General features: G+C 30.9%; 1 protein-coding gene across 4 annotated transcripts in view; it reads right to left on the bottom strand.

Annotated features, from left to right (window-relative positions):
* The window catches only part of LOC143054190 (gamma-tubulin complex component 6-like), a 68,848-nt gene that overhangs the window by 13,467 nt on the left and 34,956 nt on the right, over positions 1-20,425 (bottom strand). For all 4 annotated transcript variants that reach the window (XM_076227111.1, XM_076227109.1, XM_076227108.1 and 1 more), the window contains exons 7-21: positions 19,187-19,243; positions 18,609-18,736; positions 17,662-17,707; positions 16,082-16,224; positions 15,188-15,398; positions 14,500-14,795; positions 13,719-13,785; positions 11,472-11,581; positions 11,001-11,092; positions 9,626-9,765; positions 8,770-9,004; positions 7,622-7,710; positions 6,995-7,110; positions 3,191-3,359; positions 496-653 (exon numbers count right to left, since the gene is read on the bottom strand). In XM_076227111.1, the coding sequence (XP_076083226.1) occupies positions 496-653; positions 3,191-3,359; positions 6,995-7,110; positions 7,622-7,710; positions 8,770-9,004; positions 9,626-9,765; positions 11,001-11,092; positions 11,472-11,581; positions 13,719-13,785; positions 14,500-14,795; positions 15,188-15,398; positions 16,082-16,224; positions 17,662-17,707; positions 18,609-18,736; positions 19,187-19,243 (2,057 nt within the window). The remainder of the gene's footprint in view (positions 1-495; positions 654-3,190; positions 3,360-6,994; positions 7,111-7,621; positions 7,711-8,769; positions 9,005-9,625; positions 9,766-11,000; positions 11,093-11,471; positions 11,582-13,718; positions 13,786-14,499; positions 14,796-15,187; positions 15,399-16,081; positions 16,225-17,661; positions 17,708-18,608; positions 18,737-19,186; positions 19,244-20,425) is intronic.

The following is a 20,425-nucleotide window of genomic DNA, read 5'->3' as shown; positions in this document are numbered from 1 at the left end:
ATCTGATGAATTAAAGAAAATCAAAATCAGATAGACAACAAAGGTAATAAAGTCTGATGCAAATTGGTCAAGAGAAGAACTAATGGATATGTATTGCTGGTCTAGACAGTGAGTGAATAATACACTTCAATAGATTCAAAAATTTCAGTTACTTGTACTGGAATTAATTTTTTTCCGACATCAAGGTCAAGGCTTATATGTATATTATACACATCTTTCTGTTATTGTATCTTTTCTTCTTCATTTTCTAGTCAATTCATACTTGTGCATTTATTTCACTAGTAAAATTTTATTACTAAATATATTTGAAAGCAAGTAAGGGTATCAAAGTGCTTTATTTTTTCCTAGAAGAAAATGTATATATTGATTGCAATCTGAACTTTTATCTGCCCATGTTCTTGTGTACATTGTTACATATTTCTATTTTAGTAAATTTGATATGGTTAATCTTAGAAATTTTTAACATCTTTCTTTCCCCTCTCTATTTTAGCTTACTCTGCCAGTTCATCTCTTGCCCAATCAGGCATCTGTACACCTCCCTTTACTGCCCACTTAGGCAAAGTGCTATCATCAACGACTTTAGGTTTTTGTCTTGATAATCCTTTATCTGCCCAGGCTGGCAATGCAACAGTATCAGGAAAATCTTCTGCTTTCTAAAAAAAGTTAGTCAATACATAGTTATAAAATACATTATGATGTGTTCTTTCTGTTTCCTTAAATTAAGAACATTTCCTTGCAATAAATCCATCAAAATCTAGAATCTAAACAAAATTATTTTAATTCTAAATTATTGCAAAATGAATACAAAGTACAACCAGATGCTCCGCAGGGCGTAGCTTTATACGACCGCAGAGGTTGAACCCTGAACGGTTGGGGCAAGTATGGACACAACATTCAAGCTGGATTCAGCTCTAAATTTGGATTGTGATTAAATAGTTGACACAGCATAGGTTTCTGACACAGAATGAATGTGTTCTAATGAACTTAAAATGTTTGTTTTCTCTTAGAGCCATTCACTATGCTGTTGAATATTAATCCTCTCAAAAAAATGTTTGAAGAAATTTTCTTTTTTATTTATGAAATTTCAAATGAGAAAAATTGAACCCAATTTTTTTAATCACATCCCCCTTTCCCTTATTCCAAAACTAATCTCAATTAAAATTTCTAATGGAGTTTGCAACAATAACTACTCATTTAAATACATCATAAAATATTAAGATGTAAAAAAACTGCTTGTTATCACTGAATGGTAAAGATTATTTTAATTTATCAGTTGGTAGTAAAAAGTGAATATACATTGTATATTGTATATAACAAAGATTTAAGTTGATTCTGGACAAAGAAAGATAACTCCAATTAAAAAAAAATCTTGCTGTTGCACAATATTTTGCAATTAGATATTTCTTGCTTACTATTCTGGACAAAGAAAGATAACTCTAATTAAAAAAAAAATTGCTATTTCACAATATTGTGCAATTAGATATTTCTTGCCATTGCGCAATACTGTGCAATTGAAAAGACTTGCTATTGCACAATACTTAATATAATAATTTTAGATCCTGATTTGGACCAACTTGAAAACTGGGCCCATAATAAAAAATCTAAGTACATTTTTGGATTCAGCATATCAAAGAACCCCAAGATTTCAATTTTTGTTAAAATCTGACTAAGTTTAATTTTGGACCCTTTGGACTTTAGTGTAGACCAATTTGAAAACAGGACCAAAAATGAAGAATCTACATACACAGTTAGATTTGGTATATCAAAGAACCCCATTTATTCAATTTTTGATGAAATCAAACAAAGTTTAATTTTGGACCCCGATTTGGACCAACTTGAAAACTGGGCCAATAATTAGGAATCTAAGTACATTTTTAGATTCAGCATATCAAAGAACCTAACTGATTCATTTTTTGTCAAAATCAAACTAAGTTTAATTTTGGACCCTTTGGACCTTAATGTAGACCAATTTGAAAACGGGACCAAAAGTTAAGAATCTACATACACAGTCATGACAGTTAGATTCGGCATATCAAAGAACCCCAATTATTCAATTTGGATGAAATCAAACAAAGTTTAATTTTGGACCCTTTGGGCCCCTTATTCTGTTGGGACCAAAACTCCCAAAATCAATACCAACCTTCCTTTTATGGTCATAAACCTTGTGTTTAAATTTCATAGATTTCTATTTACCTATACTAACGTTATGGTGCGAAAACCAAGAAAAATGCTTATTTGGGTCCCTTTTTGGCCCCTAATTCCTAAACTGTTGGGACCTAAACTCCCAAAATCAATACCAACCTTCCTTTTGTAGTCATTAACATTGTGTTTAAATTTCATTGATTTCTATTTACTTAAACTAAAGTTATTGTGCAAAAACCAAGAATAATGCTTATTTGGGCCCTTTTTTGGCCCCTAATTCCTAAACTGTTGAAACAAAAACTCCCAAAATCAATCCCAACCGTTCTTTTGTGGTCATAAACCTTGTGTCAAAATTTCATAGATTTCTATTAACTTAAACTAAAGTTATAGTGCGAAAACCAAGAAAATGCTTATTTGGGCCCTTTTGGGCCCCTAATTCCTAAAATGTTGGGACCAAAACTCCCAAAATCAATACCAACCTTCCTTTTGTGGTCATAAACCTTGTGTTAAAATTTCATAGATTTCCATTCACTTTTACTAAAGTTAGAGTGCGAAAACTAAAAGTATTCGGACGACGACGACGACGCCAACGTGATAGCAATATACGACGAAAAAATTTTCAAATTTTGCGGTCGTATAAAAATTGCTATCATGGTGTCTTATGATGATGATGCAAAAACACATTCATTATTGGCACATCTAACCAAAAAAGATCAAATCTAAATATATCTATGAAAAAACTTGAAATTATAATTTTTCAAATTTGCCAGATAAATGAATTATTTGATCATCTTGAGAATGAAAATGGATATATTTACACAACTACAAGTATTTTATTTTTCTTATTTTGACTAATTCAATAACATTATAATAATAACAAACCGCAGTTATTGTACCTCAATGAACAAATATTATGTGAAATTGTCCTGACGCAGCACTAGCAGCAGAACATGTCCCCTAAGAACTAGGATGTTTATGTCTTGTTTGAAAACTGATTTTATCGTTCCCTTTTCTTTCTATTAATTTTTTTTTCTCTATTTAAACCAACCTTAGGTTCTGGATTAGCCTCCATTTCTGTCGACCAGTGAGTGTTATCATGTTGTAGAAAGTTGATTCTGTCCAAATCTAATTTAGCTCGTCTGACACGCCATAATGCTTTCTGTTCTCTAAAAGCAGCTTCTTCTGTAAGCTTGCTGTAGTATTCTTCTATTTCTTCTCTGAAATGATTATGAAATATTTCATAAGTTGAAATATCTCCCTTCAAGATGTCAAACCACAATTATGTTATGCATAGAAATAATATCTATGGACAAACAAATAACAAAAATTCTTGAAGATTACTATCCTAATTAAATTTCATTGTGCATCTTTAGCTAATCCTACAAAAACTAAATATCATATACAGTCTTACATTATACCTGATAACAGCAGGTTTTTCTTTTATTATTTTGTTTATTGTTTATTCAGAAATCTTAATGATGCTTTTATCATTAGAAATCTGCAATGAGATAGATGTTGAAAAAATAAAAATTGTATTTGAAATTTGGATTGCAATGTTTGTATGCAGGATTTCTTGAAATCAAATAAATGATCTCACAGTGTCAATAGTAAATGCAATAATCAAATGGAAAACAAAGGTAATTAAGTCTGATGCAAATTAGCCCACAGAAGAAAATTGTTGGATAGACAACATTTATTGCTGGTCTAAACAGTGAGCGTATGATCCAATTCAATCTAATTCAGAAATTTCAGTTACTTGTTCTGCAATAGTTGTTTTTCCCATTATCAAGTTCAAGGCTTATACATATATCTACATCTTTCTGTAGTTGTTTCATTTTCTATTTAATTCATACTTGTGCATTTATTTCACTAGTAAGATTTTATTACTAAATATATTTGAAAGCAAGTAAGGGTATCAAAGTGCTTTATTTTTTCCTAGAAGAAAATGTATATATTGATTGCAATCTGAACTTTATATATTTATATTAGTGTTGTCAAATCGTACACTTTTGCCTAACCGGTTACTCGGATAAACGTTCAACCGATTAACCGGTTAATCCGGTAGATAAAGTTGATGTTTGAAGGCCTTATCTAAAGTACCCTACATATAGATATAAGAAGATGTGGTATAAGTGTCAATATGACATCCAAGTCATAAAGTTACATTTTAGAATACTATTAATTGAAGTTTGTCCTTTGGCATTATAAGGCTTGTCTATGAGGATTGAAGGAGAAGTTTGACTTTTAATAATTAAATACACCGTACTATGGCGTTTGTACTAACTTCAGATTGAAAAATTTTAAAAAACCTGCTTGATCTCGTAGATTTAAATATGTCTGAAATCGTTAATTCTTTCATTTTCTCTTGATGCCTCCGAAAACAATGTGGAGTGTTTCAATTTGACACGATTAAGCATGTTACTCATACTATCAAGTATACATTAATTACATTCACATTGGTTTGCATTTCACAATTTTTTAGTTGGCATTTCGTTAAAAGTAAGACAAAGCCTTGCACGACAGAGGATGCACATTTAGAAGTTGGTCTGCACACTATTAGATCAAAAATAAAATAATGAAGTTAATCGTAAAATAATTTGATTGTATAAAATTGAGAATGGAAATGGGGAATGTGTCAAAGAGACAACAACCCGACCAAATAAAAAACAACAGCAGAGGGTCACCAACAGGTCTTCAATGTAGCGAGAAATTCCCGCACCCGGAGGCGTCCTTCAGCTGGCCCCTAAACAAATATATACTAGTCCAGTGATAATGAACGCCATACTAATTTCCAAATTGTACACAAGAAACTAAAATTAAAATAATACAAGACTAACAAAGGCCAGAGGCTCCTGACTTGGGACAGGCGCAAAAATGCGGCGGGGTTAAACATGTTTGTCAGATCTCAACCCTCCCCCTATACCTCTAACCAATGTAGTAAAGTAAATGCATAACAATACGCACATTAAAATTCAGTTCAAGAGAAATCCGAGTCTGATGTCAGAAGATGTAACCAAAGAAAATAAACAAAATGACAATAATACATAAATAACAACAGACTACTAGCAGTTAACTGACATGCCAGCTCCAGACTTCAATTAAACTGACTGAAAGATTATGATTTCATCATATGAACATCAGGCACAATCCTTCCCGTTAGGGGTTTAGTATCATACCATCATAACATATATGAGAAGAACATAACCCGTGTCATGCCAACAACTGTTTTTAAAAAAAAAAAATGTGTTTAGTTCCGATGCAAAGACCTTATCAGTGACTCAATATTAACGCCAAAATATGCAATCTTTAATGACTTGTATGCCTGATTTAAAGTTAATGTTACAAAAACATGTATACTAATTATGTTTCCTTAAGATCTTGCCCCAAGCAGACAGACAAGTTCTAATTAATTTTATGTTTTTTGGATTAACAATACAATCATTATACTGGACAATTGATCTGTCAAATTAATTACCACAAAGACATTTTTTGAATAAAACATAACTATTTAATGAATTCAATACAAATTTTTAACCAAATTTATCAAAATTGAAAAAAAGTCTGGTTAACCGGTTAGCATTTTGGGTATTCGGTATTCGGTCGTTCAAACGGTTAGCCGGTGACAACACTAATTTATATACAATGTTTGTATGCAGCATTTCTTGAAATCAAATAAATGATAAAATACCGAAGAATTTAACAAGGAAGCACCTGTTCAGTGTTGTTGTGTGCATAATTCAAAGTATAGAAAAACAGGAAGAAGGTTGCTGATAAAGGAGAAGGTTCACGAAGGGTTAAAATTGGCCCTGAATTTTTTATGTTTTTTAAATCGGGCAATAAAATTACAAATTTCACATAGAAATACTTGTGATAATACTACTAAGACAAAAATATTTTTTCTGGCACTTTCCTTTACTATTTATGGAGCAATGACCCCTTAAATGAGCATAATTTGTATTAAAAGGTCAATTTTGGTACTTTTTGTCCATAATTTCAATTGTTTTTGGCATAATTAACCTTGGCCTCCATCTACGATCCAAAAAGTTTTAATTTTGATGAAATGTATATCAAAATTGGAATCTTTTGGTTACAACACATTTTGGATCGTAAGTGACGGCCAATGTGTTTCAAAAGCTTTTAGGTCTGAAAAATGCACAAAATCATCATATTTTGACAAAATGTCCAAAATAGGCTTACTTTTGGCGAATATCTTGTACTCTTATGAAAAGAACTAATATATTTAGCATTTATACTTTTGAAATAGACCCATTTACAAAACAAATTGAGACCTTTTTGGAGTTTTATGATAAAGTTGATATTTTAGGCCATTTTGTGCCATTAGTGAACCTTGTCCTTTGAAAACCACTAACACATTTAGTATAACTTATCACTGTTAAGGTGCTGGTCAAATATAACATTTACATTATGCTGGAAAGTTAAAGTGTATTCAGTATAAAAAAATTGAAGTATCAAAAACAGAAAATAGGTGTCTGAGTGATCAAAGTGCTCACTCTCAAGCTGTTGGAAAAATATGAAATCCTTCTGTTTAGTTATAGCTCAGAATGTGTGATAGAAATATTTCCTTTATTGATCAATGGACTGACATACTGACAGAAAAGGTGAATGTAATATATTTGGGTAAATCATGTCTCATGTAACTGTCTGAAAACTGCATTATTTACATTCATAATATATGATCAGGTTCTGATAGAAATTGACCGTATGCAAGTTTATGTATACATGCACATCTGTAAGACTTTGACAAATTTTGGTAAACTCAAGTGGGAAATAAAAATGAAGTTTGGTTTGTTTTGTAGGATTTTTATATCAACTGATAGGAGTTTAAACATACTTTGTTTTCCTTTCCAGTTCTATCTCTTTCTCTGTAAGGGCTTCTTCTGCTCTTGTTACCCTAGCAATAAACTGTCTATCTTCCTCTTTATCTGCCTCCTTTACAGATGCTCTCCTCTGTAAAGATAAAATTAGGTTAAATACTCCTTTACAGATGCTTTCCTCTGTAAAGATAAAATTAGGTTAAATACTCCTTTACAGATGCTCTCCTCTGTAAAAATAAAATTAGGTTAAATACTCCTTTACAGATGCTCTCCTCTGTAAAGATAAAATTAGGTTAAATAATAACCTTCACTAGCTAAGCAATCTAATAAAAGGTTTCTTTTAATTCAGTCAAAACCTATCTCATTTTTGAAATTGTGGCAATCTTTTTCATTAAGAGACTTCAAGTTTCACGTTTTATTAAAGTTCACATCAAATTTGAGTGTGGATGTAAAAAGATGAAAATATATGCTTCTCAAAATTAACTACAACATACACCCAAAAGAGAAAACTATAGAAACCTTTATGTACAGTTTTTACACAATAAATCATGTTTCAAAATTATCCTAACATCCTTTAACAGCATGAAGTGAAGAATTTTTTAAGACAAGATTTATTGGCTTTGTGCTTCAATTAGAGATCATACCTGTAAATCTGTCTTCATTTGATCTTTCAGAAATTCAAATTGTTTCCTCTTCCTTTCGTCAACTTTTTTCTTAACAGCAAGAACTTTATCTGTCATAGAATGTTGTATTACAAATGTGTTAATGCTACTATATTCTGTCAATTGATGTGCTTCTAGCCACAGGAGGAAGTAAGAGAAAGAAGAAGTTAACCAAAAAAAAAAGTAGTTAGATAACAGGTCTTTGAACAATTCAATTGTATTTATAGTAAAATAAACAGCTGCGCCATGAGCGCATGATACGCTCTTCATCTTGTGTGAAAGTTTTATGCAATAATCATAAATAGTTTCTGAGAAAGTTTTAAGCAATAACCATATATTGTTTTTGAGATACGGAGGGACATATGAACCTCCCCCCCCCTCTTATTTTTCTTCAAAAAAACTAAATATCACTAAAATAAAATTTTGAATCAAGACCAAAAAGTATACAGATCTTTAGATAAATATAACAAAGAAGTGTGTAAAATTTTAAGCAATAATCATAAATTGTTTTTGAGATACAGCTCGACATGTAAAAAAAACCCTCCCCCTTTTTTACAAAATACTAAATAACTGAAAAATAAAATTTTGAATCATCACCAAAAAGTATACAGATGTTTAGATTAATACAACAATGAAGTGTGTAAAGTTTTAAGCAATAATCATAAATCGTTTTTGAGATACGGCGCGACATGTAAAAACCCCCTTTTTTACAAAATACTCAATAACTCAAAAATGAAATTTTGAATTATCACCAAAAAGTATACAGATCTTAAGATTAATATAACTAAGAATTGTGTAAAGTTTTAAGCAATAATCAAAAATCGTTTTTGATATACGGTGCGACATGTAAAAAAAACACCCCCCTGTTTTAGTTACAAAGTGCCATAACTCAAAAAATTTTTATCTTATTTTCACCAAAAAGTATACAAGTTACGGTGAGGCATGTTTACGACGGACAGACAGACAGACAGACGGATAGACAGACAGACACTGGACATTTGTATAACATAATACGTCCCGTCAAAATTTTGACGGACGTATAAAAATTAATAATAGAAGTCACAATGCTTTAATATCTGGTATGTCTGTAAAATGGAGAGAACTGAAATTCTAAAAAGCATATATTATACCTTGATATTCTTTCAGTTCTCTCTCTGCCACTTCCCTGGCTTTACGTATCAGATCTTGTTTGGCCTTTTCAGCTCTAGCTTTTTTCTGTTCTCTAGACATTGTAATTTGATTGGCTATCTGTTTCATTTTACTGACGTACATGTCACACTGCACTTTAATAGCCTCCATTTCTTCACTAGAATACGTCACCATGATCCTTGGGATCTCAAAGTCTTCTAACTGACACAGGAAATGCTACAATATACAAACTGAGTTTTTAAACTGAGCTTTTTTTTTGTACTGTTATAAGTGAACTAAATTTAAAATAAAACTTTTGCATTTGTATCAATTGACATAAAACAAGAGGCTGTCAGAATGACAGCAAACCCGATTTTCCTGCATCATTTTCATGCAGTCGGAACCCCTAAACAGGATAAGTTAAAATACATTAATTTTTGTAGTTTTCAGAAAGGCCAAAATCAATCTAAATAATACTTTTTGCTATAAATTCAAAAGTGTTAAACTCATCAATAATAAAAGCTAAGATAGTGAAGATCAAATTATTTTGTCAGAGCATAATAAGTTATTGCAGAGACAACGCTATAAGTATCACTTTTCAAAACTTAAAGGTCTACAGTTAAATCGTGAAAATCGAAATTGACCTTCATTTAGTCACAAAAATCAACATTTCTCAATTTGATAAGATTTTGTCAAAGTGTTTTCATGCAAAATGAACAGACACTGTTTGGCAGCCGCTGCCTTACATCCCCAAATCAATAATAGATTTTTCTTTTGGAAATCCTTTTAAAAGTTAACATTCTGTCTTTTACTGAAATTATGATGATGAAAATATATTTTCCCCCCACAATAACTTACATCAGGGCAGCATGTCTTGAGAAGATTGACAGATTTTCCACAACTGAAGATCTTCTTAGCGTAGTCTCTGAGGAACAAAGGGACAGAATCCATCACTTCACTGGTCGTCAGGGTAAAACCATGAGTCCAATAATGCTTATCTAAAAAAAGAAATTAAACATTCATATATAAAATTACTGATGTTCTACTAACATTTCAAGTTATTAGCTTTTCTCTCCATTTCAAGTTATTTGCATTCCTTGCTAGTTCAAGATATTAGCTTTTCTTGCTCTTTCAAGTTATTTGCTTGTCTTGCTAATTCAAAATAATAATAAATCATTAAGGTGGTACCAAAACACTTTGTCATAAAATTTTGACAAATCATCTACTTTTACCCTTTGACAAAGATATAAAATTTAAAAAAACTTGAAAGTTTTTGAAAAAATTTCATTGCATATATAGCTGTTTGGCAAACAAAAATCTTTAACATTGAGAAGCTTAACACTTCCATAACAATAGAACATATTTTTACAGAATAAACTCATCATAGATACCAGGACTAAATTTTATATATATGCCAGACGCACATTCCGTCTACAAAAGACTCATCAGTGACGCTCAAATCCAAAAAAGTTAAAAAAAAAAAAAATCAAATAAAGTACGAAGTTGAAAAGTTATCTCCCTGTAGTGTTACGTACCACCTTAAAAACAAATCATAAAAGTAATGACTAATAGATGCAACTCTGGAGACCTGCATTAACTTTACACTTATGCATATGTGCATGTTCATCAAAAGCTGTCAATCTATCCATACTAACCAATAATAAGATGCCTTCCCTTGATTTGATATATATTTTATGGAACAGCACTTGTATATTTGGCAAGTTAGTGAAGTCTTTTTGAATATCAACGTGGGAATATTTTATAATCTAAACATGCAAAAATGTGGACAATGTGAACATATTAATTCTAACGTTTTCTGTTGTATAAGTGTTGTAGCTGTTTTCAATTATTCTATTTACTTTCATTTCAAATGTTCTTTGATTTCAATACTTTAATAATGACAGAAACCTTGTCTATTGATATAACCATATTTATATATTAACTGTTCACAAAAATCTGTTTTTTTTAATAACAAAGATTTTATACCCCCAGAATTAATTTCCTAGTAAGCTATTTTTGCAAACCTTTTGAAATTTTAGGTTCATAATATTCAGTCCATAATAATCTTTAACTTAGTACTTTATCTATCCTTTTAACTTTTTTCTATTAGAACGTCACTGATGAGTTTTTTTCTTTTTATCTTACACAGGGATTGTTTTGGTGTAAGCACACCACAAATAGTCATACTACAAACAAAATGATTTTATACTGATTTGTAATTTATTATGTTTACCTCTGAACTGAATATAGTCCTCATTAACCTGAATCATAAATTCTCCATATATATCTCTATAGCGACCATGATATATCCAATCTTCTAAACATCTGTTGATAAACAAATTGTAATACTACATGTATCAAAATCTATGGATTCTATAAATTTTACACTCTGACTACTAAAAAATTATGAAAAGAATCCAAAAGGTCATTTGCACATTCATTGTTAAAAGAACATGAAATAAAAAGATACCTCACACATTTGTACTTTTAGACCATTCCAAACACATTGAATTTTAATTGGTAGGTCAAAGGTAACAAATGGTGTCAAATTGATTTCTGACATTCTTAAGGATTTTTTTTCTAGCAAATACCAGTACTTAACATAATATATCTTTTCAAGATACTTCTTGACAAGAATATAAATAAAAGGGGTCACCCGAACTCAGCTTTTCTAAATTTTGGGGTTGCAAAATATTTTACTTACAATAAATAAGGAGCACAAGTGGTCTGTAAGATTGATAACATCATAGGGTAGCTGTCAGAGCTGGCAGATTCCAATGTCTCTTTGTAAACATAGCTCAGTAATTCAATACCCTGAAAAAGAGAACAACCATCATAAGAAGAGTGCTTCATAAAACCGCCGATTCAATTTTCTGATGGTAACAATTTTGTGTATTGAGGACAATTTTTTTAATTTCAATTGGCACTTGATTTCTTGGTTCTAACATTTCCCACATTCAGGCCTTTTGAATACTTTCAATTCAGAAATGTTTACAATGTTTATAACTTTGCCAAAATTGTGATGAAGTTTTTTTTAAAATAAAAACACACATTTTATGTTTTGGTGAATGTTTCTGCATTTTGATCCCAGTTAAGGTCATGTAAATGTGTTTGATACCTTCTCAGGAAAACAAGGTTTCTTTTCATCCCCACCAGAAACAAACTACCTAACAATATTTTTTGCATAGCTTAAACTGAGATCAAAATGCATAAGACATTGTTATTTATTTTTCAAAACTTCAAAATTAAAACTAATGAACTTAGGCCAATTAAAATTAATTGATAGATTTTCATTCCCCCCCCCTTCTGAAAACGTCCCGCCCCAATTTTTTTTATTTTATAAAATTTACAATTTACGGATTTTGTTCGTTTCCGTTACCGATAACCGTTAAAATTTCGTTTCATTTATGACTTCCTGTTTCAAATTTCGGTTTTGTACCTCAAGTAAATCTAACCAAAATGATTGTCGACATATTCTGCTGCTCTAATTATGAGACAGGCATTACCTGTAAATGGGGACAAAGTCTTGTATGAATTATTTTTTTGTAACTTAAATATTTGTTAAAAAAGAAGAAACGGAAGTACCGTAACGTTTCTGATTTTAGTTCTGTTGTTAGGGATTTTAGTTGTGACGTTATTTAAGTTATGACGTCATATGCAATGTAAACAAAGAAACGCTATCATCAGGTAATGTTTTTTCATTTTTTCATATCAAGGAATTATTAAAAATGAAATTGGTATTGCGTCCCTTCCACTTTTATACTACTGATAAATATATATTTTTACTCAAAGTTTCATACAAACGAGACCGGAAGGAAGTACATTGTAGATTTCTGCACAGATGCGGGAATTCAAAACATGACATCAAAAAAAATGAATGATTTTGAATGCATTAGTACAATAAAAATTTCGGGAAATTTTCCCGATTTTTTTTTTTTTTTTTTTTATTGATTTTTCTACTGTTATTGGGGACTTTGTCCCCATATGATGACAACATCATCTTCCGAGAGTAAAAACTGATAACGACAATGACGTGTAATATTCGTGTTACGAGAAAAACGCTTTGTCCTAGACCACAAATCACGGTATGTCACAAATTTTTGTGATTAGAAAACTGGATTTTTTATGCAATGACTTTGTGTCATAAGTTTAAATGTGAAAGAAATCCAAAGCGCAAAACTTGTGGAACCCATTGATATAGAAAACATGACTGGATTAAAGATATTGAAACACGAACTTGTATATTGAGTTTAAAAACTTGACTAACATACACTTTTTATTTACACAAGCCCTTAGATTTACCCATGACTGTCTTTTCTTGTTGATTAACAGAAAATGTCCCAATACCCCTAAAAGGGTCATTAAACAACATTTTTTTTTTTATTAAGTTCACATGTGTTTTACATGGTAATTATATTTTCATCTTGCATAAATGCATAAGTACCAACCCTAATTATTTTCAACACTGTTTGAGTTTTCATTTTATTCTGTACTCATAATTATTGTGTTGCATACCAATGCATTTGCTTCATTTTATGGGGACTAAAAACCATCGTTTAGGAACCCATTTGGTGTAGAAAGTCCAACTGAAGAGAGCATTTCTACACGTTTTTGTTGTTTAGTTTCTAAAGCCGCAATTAGAGTCATTTATTTTAGGATTTGAAAAATAATGTAAGATTCCTCATACCTGTGTATACATGATATAAGCTTATTATTACACTTGTATATATGAAGAACTCGTCCCAAAATGGTTTCATATGAAATAAAATTTAAAAAATAAAATCCTCCCACCCACCCTATTTTTTTAAAAAATTTGGATGAAAATCTACTAATTAATTTTAGTTGGCCTTATTAGTATTAATTTTGAAAAATATGGATATCTTATATCACATTCATTATCAATAAATTTAGAAAAGTGTTAGTTTTAATTAGCATATTATGAATTACATACAGAGGGGAACTGAAGATCTGCATGTGGGTCAAACTGTTCCTCACATTGGCAAAGCCTTGCTAAAAATCTGAAAGAAAAAAGAAATTTCAGTTAAAACTTTTTTCCTTATGCTTAATGGTCCTGTTTGTTAATGTGGTTTATATTTGTTTCTCATTATTTGTTTTTTATATAGATTAGCTTGTCTTCTTGAATGGTTTTACACTATTGGGGCTCTTTAAAGCTTGCTAATTAGTATCAGCCAAGACTTGTTGTTGAAGGCCATGCTTTGAGCTTTAATTGTTTACTGTTAACAAACTGTGGCTTCGATGGAAAATTGTCTCATTGGCACTCATACCACATTATCTTCTTAATAGTATATGCTGTTAATTCCATAAACATCAGCCTCCTAGGAGGCCAAATCACTCACATGGCAGCTTTACCTTTCATTATTTAGCCTTTGGTGTGAGTTCATTATAAAGTTAAGCATTCATAGTTTGTCAATTTGATTTCTTAATTATTTATTTGGATCTCATAATAATTATCATATTGCACATTTTACTGTGGAAGCATTATTTTCTTGGGTACTATTTTTCTTGGATTAAGGAAAAATTGATTGTTTGTAGAAATTCAATTTCATGGTTTTGCAGAGGTCTGAATATACACACTAGCCAATTTATTATTCGTTGCACATTTAATTTCATGGTTCACCTGTACCCAAGAAATCCCCTAAATTGGTATCCAAGAAATAATAATGAATCCCCAGTATATAAATACAAAACATATCAGCTCATTTTTTTGTTACCTCATTTGTTTAAACAGCTGATGACACTGGAACTTCATTCTCAGCACTGTCATATTCTCTTTAATGGACAACACAACTGCCCTATAATGCTGTAGAACTTTTCTGATGGCTCCAATGAAGGCCTGGAATATTAGTCCTTTCTTATAGAATGAGTCCATTGTCTGTGGCAAGGAGAAATAATTGAGCCTCATGTAGATGGTGCCACATTCCATAAAATCCTGACAAATATTATTCAGACTTTGTGGTGTGATTCCAGTAAAGTGAGTTCCTTCCTTTATGCAAAATGTTCCAACAGCCTGATGGAAAAAAAAAATGTTATAAATACAATACGAGAAGACAATAATCCACATAAAAAACTGTATCAAATTGTATTGCAACCAGCTGTGGATTCATTATTATTTTTGTGGGTTTCATAGGTAAAACAAGAATTTATATGTTCAAAGAAGTATCTATTTTCCAAAATGCTAATATTCATAAATACACTACTTTACCTCAACCCTTAAAATTTGTATGAACAATAATAAATATCCTTTTAGTCCTCTTATCTATTAAACTGTAGGAGCTAAGTCAACATGGATTTTGAACAATCTAAGGAAAACAGTTTCATAAGATAATGTCTTTTTTTTCAAATTTGAATATGTTCTTTTAGATATCTACATCTTAAATACTGTATATCAATTATACTCACTGCATACAGTTCAAAGGTCACTGACGGAATCCCTAACATGACACTTATGATGTTTTGGCACAGTTGCCGTTGTGTGACAAGTCGTCTTCGTGGCAATACTACAGAAGGACATAATATGTTGATCTCTCGTCTTTTCATATTGTACCACTCGTCTAAGGCCTCAGGTCCAGCTTCTGTTATGTAGGGCCTCTTCTCAGTACTCCCTGGTCCGCTGTAAAATGGTGTCAAAACATTTGGGAGCTATTAAAAGTCATGGTGGATTGGCCTTAATTTGAACAACATATACTAATAATTAATCTTTTTTAACGTTTGATTTATTAAACTTTGCATTTCATTGTAAATGTTTTTTTTGCAGAATTTCTTCCAGTGTTCAAATGTAATGAGCATTTAACATGTATACAGTTTTATTAACACATATTTCAAAACAGTGCTCAATTCATGATAACATAATTTATGTTTCATAGTCACTATATATAAAATGGTATTAAAAAAATTTAAGTCAAAGAACAGAAACAAATATTTCTGAAACTTTTCAGTTTGTAAAGGGGCATAGCTCTAGATTTGAAAAGTGACGCCACCAAAATTCAAACTTAGGGCCCTTTAAAGCTGACTATGCAGTATGGGCATTTCTCATTGTTCAAGGCTGTACAGTGACCTATAGTTGTTAATTTCTGTAACATTTGGTCTTTTGTGGAGAGTTGTCTTATTGGTAATCATACCACATCTCCTTTTTTATTTTGATCTGTGTTTTGTGGTATTAAGCATTGTGCATAAGTTTCATAGCATTTGGTTGAGATTAACTTAAGTAAGAGAACTGAAACCAATTTTGGGCCGTACAGACATACGTTCATACTTACAGACAATCAAGGGTTAAACTTAATGCTGTAAACATACCATTTACTTGTTTCCCAGGTATAATGTTTACTAACGACATGAGATAAACAATCCTCCCATATTGATGTGTCTATACCAGAATCTTGTGATACAATACTACAAGACATAGTATCTATACCAGTGGAAGCCTTGTCATCCAAAACCTTCAATAAACAATCAATTTCTACAATTAGAAATCTTCAATCTATTTCATGACATGAAAAAAGACAAATCATAAATTTTTATGAACATAAGTACAATCTCCTGCATGGTCTAATCTTGAGAGAGAAAAACTTTTTATAAACTATATTTTTTTCTGATATTACAATGCATATAATATCTTAGTTGCCTAAATAGGTCATCTAGATCTAGAGTGATCACTAGGGTGTCAGCACTGACATTATATGTTTGTTTTGTTTAATTTTGATCTTAATTAGGATTCCTCGTTTTCATGTTGAAGATTGATGGTTCTCATGATACTCCACCACAAAAACTATCTACCATGATATAGGCAAAACTGCTGAACGTGGTATTTAACACCGACAATCAATCATATAATATATAGAGAATATCATATGGCGTTTTCAATATCGCATCCGTATCAACCCATGACACCAATATAATCCCAAGAGCTCTGCTCGAGGGATTGTATTGGTTGAGGGTTGATACGGTGTGTGATATTGAAAAAGCCATATCATTTACACTTTATTATATACATATACCTCAAGTAGATGTTTTTTTATGTGACATGACATCATACAGATAAGGAGGATTGAAATGACGTCATACAGATTAGGATTTTGACAAAGCCTTTGCAACAGTGACTGCAATCGATGACATGACGTCATACAAATTAAAGGTGTGATAAAGCTTTTGCAACCGTGCTGATATTGATGTCATCACGGGTGGCTGATACAGCAAGCTTGCCATTGATTGTATTACACATACAATTTATCTGTATTTACTACCAAGTATATAATAAATGTGGTATACTATCTTTTGTGAATTTTATGTAGGATAAACTATAATCTTTTATTCTATCATATGAATCTTCACATGGCCCTGTTGTCAATATTAAAGCAGCTTCCTTTAGCTTCCTTTTCTCATTGTTTAAGGTGGTACCCAACACTTTCACTAAAATTAATTTGGCTCATTTAATTTTGATAAAATTTTGAGAAAGTATTTACTTTGACCCTTTAACAAAAATATAAAAATTTCAAAAATTTTGAACGAACTGTAGGATATGACAGCATTAATGGATTAATACATGTATAATTAGATACATCCTATTCCTTTTTGTATTTATAATCTAAATGGCTCATGAAACAGACATATGGAGTTTAGTATGACATCCATTTTCACTGATCTATTCTACATTTTTATTTAGGGGTTAGCTGAAGCCAATTCCGGATGTGATTTTCACGATGTGTTGAAGACCCATTGGTGGCCTTCCACTGTTTTCTGCTCTATGGTTGGGTTGTTGTCTCTTTGACATATTCCCCATTTCCATTCTCAATTTAATATGACATTGCAGCATCACAAAACAATTTGACAATTTAAAATTCTATTTAAATAGTTCATCTACCCAATCAACATCTTACCATTTTATCAATAGATTGAACACTTGGAATTCTTATTTCAAACATTCTGAAAAAAAAGAAGAGAGTGTTAGCAATTTAAACCGAACCATGTGTAAACATCGTTTAAGTATAACTCCTGTATAAGGACTTGCAATGAATATTTTGTAGGAAATTAAAATCTACTTGTACAATCTAAACACATGTCAAGTTTGTATGAAATGTCCGTCCCAAAGGAGTTTAAACTCGCAGATAATAGTCACATCACATCTTAATTGAGTTGTTACAGACATGAACTACTAAATTAAACTTTAAATCGGGCAGTAAAAACTTGAAGCAAATAAAAATATCACTAATCTTCATTTGATTTGCTCTGCTGTAAATATATTACAAAAAAATGGTTAGAGAATTTCCCTTTATTTCTAAGGTTGGTCCCTGAAATTAAAAGCAATGTTAGTCATTTGGTCTCTCGTGGACAGTTGTTGCATTGGAAATCATTCATGCATACCAAATCTCCTTATTTTTATATGACTATAACAAAAAAAGAGGTTCCAAGTTCTTTTCCTCATCAATGCCAAGCTCTGAATAAAAATAGACTAGTATGTTAATTATATACTGTTACTGAGAACACTTTTTAAATAGAAACATTGTTTTGTTACCAAAAAATAATAATTCATCATAAATTTTTTATTACAGTCAATTCCATTGAGTGTGTAGTAGGCAAAGATTCTATCTTTGGTTAGCTTGCTTGCTAGCTGAACCGTGAAGTCACTATTAGGTTTATGTATACTACGCTCCTTTTAAAGTAGACTAGTCCAACAGATAACCAATCTATCTGTCTGTAGGACTATTCTTCTTCGAAAGGAGGGTAGTATACCTTACCTTATAATGACTTCACGGTTCAGCTTGCAAGCAAGCTAACCAAGATATTACCTTTGCCTACACACTCAATGGAATCGTCGTAAACATACCCACTATCTTCGTCGTCTGGTAAATCAGGAAGTTCTAACTTGTCTTCAAGGGAGGTAAACTTTCCTTGTACCAGTCCTCCAAACAGGGTACCAGTTGTCATTCTTTCATGTTGATCATTGAGATACCCCTATAAATGGTCAAAACAATGTCAAACATCAGGCAAAGTATAAGAGTAAATATATCAAATAATTTGTATAAACTGGATTTCAAGTCAATCTTCATTCACCTTTTCCTTTTTTTCATTCATAAGGCAAAGTATAAAAGCACATGTATAAAAATGGTTTGTAAACTGGAAAGTTATTTTCAATTTTCTGTTTCCATTCTTTCTTTATAAATTATCAAAATATTCTCAACCTTCTTGTAATTTAGTCATAAAATAAGTAAATATATATCTTGTTGCTATTTGGAATCTCTGTGACACTTATGTCATATAATAATCACATTAGCTCACTATGGTATCAGACATTTTCTCTTGTTGCATAAAATTTGATAGTTACATCTGATATCTTGTAAAGATGGACAAATCATAATAAAGTGTATTGGAAGTGTACTTATAGATATATTTAATATACTTTACCTTTACATTAAACAAACTGTTTCCTTGCAGATCTGTTCCTGGTGTTACTTGAAAGATCTAGAATTGTAATTAGAAAGATAAACTTATACCAGTGTGAATTCATATTCCCCAAACATTTATCCTTATAATTAGTATTTTTTGTTCTCTGTTTGTATTTTATGATAAATCATGGGAGAATAGGCATTTTTTTGTTAAAGAATTGACTGAACATTTGTATTTTTAGCAAGGACTCCAAAGCTTTTTTCCCTGTTATTGAATAAGCTGCTTCATTTCTTTGAATACTGATTTCTAAGCACTGTAAACTGTTAAAAAAGGTATTGGTTGGCTTGGTTTGGTTTTATTGTTTTAGATTAATGTGGATTCATGTCTTTTCGTGTTTACAAATTTTCATTGGATGAGGAAAAATGGTATTCTTATGAAAATTTGAATTCATGGACATGATGGATTTGCTTAAGTTTGCATACAAGCCATTAGAAAATGTATGATTCATCGAATATTTTAACCCACGATATCCATGAAAAGTGGTACTCAAGGAATAATAATGAATTCTGTACTCAAGGAATAATAATGAATCCTGTACTCGAGGAATAATAATGAATCCTGTACTCAAGGAATAATAATGAATCCTAAGTACATATTATCCACCGGCAGTGAGTGCCAAACTGTTTTAGGGTTTGTGTGACCAAAAGAGAAATTTGAACTTTTGTACTATATATTCATCTATAAAATCTTAAAAATTCTGTCTGACTGATGAATTTTTGTCTGACATTTTGTCGGTCAGACAGAGTTTGGGATACACTGCTCTGGAAAAAATACATTAAGTTAGTTTGTCTTTTCACTGAGATTCTTTAAACTCTTGTAATTCATGTAATTATTCAGCTCATAGAATTTGAAGCAGCAATATCTGATTATTATAAGTATTAAAGTATCTATAGATATCTATGATTGGTAGAAAGTGTAGTTTTGTTTTGTTTATTTGTAATTTTGAAAAATCTGAAGTAATGTTCATATTAATGAGAAAGTACTATTTAAAGGGGTTTAGTAGATGGCTATTCCTTGAAAAAAAAACAATACTTAAAATGAATAACTCTTATTTATTTTGAACCATAAAATTCGGATTTATATGTAAAATGTGAAGAGTCAAAAATTAATTTTATGGTTCAATAAATTAGAAATAATTATTACCATTCATTATAAACAAATTTCTATCAAAAATAAGAACTTTTTATATATTTATAT

Source organism: Mytilus galloprovincialis, chromosome 12, assembly GCF_965363235.1.
Source record: "Mytilus galloprovincialis chromosome 12, xbMytGall1.hap1.1, whole genome shotgun sequence".
NCBI classification, from domain to species: domain Eukaryota; kingdom Metazoa; phylum Mollusca; class Bivalvia; order Mytilida; family Mytilidae; genus Mytilus; species Mytilus galloprovincialis.
Note: the sequence above shows the minus strand (reverse complement) of the source record. Positions and strands in the feature narration are given on the sequence as shown.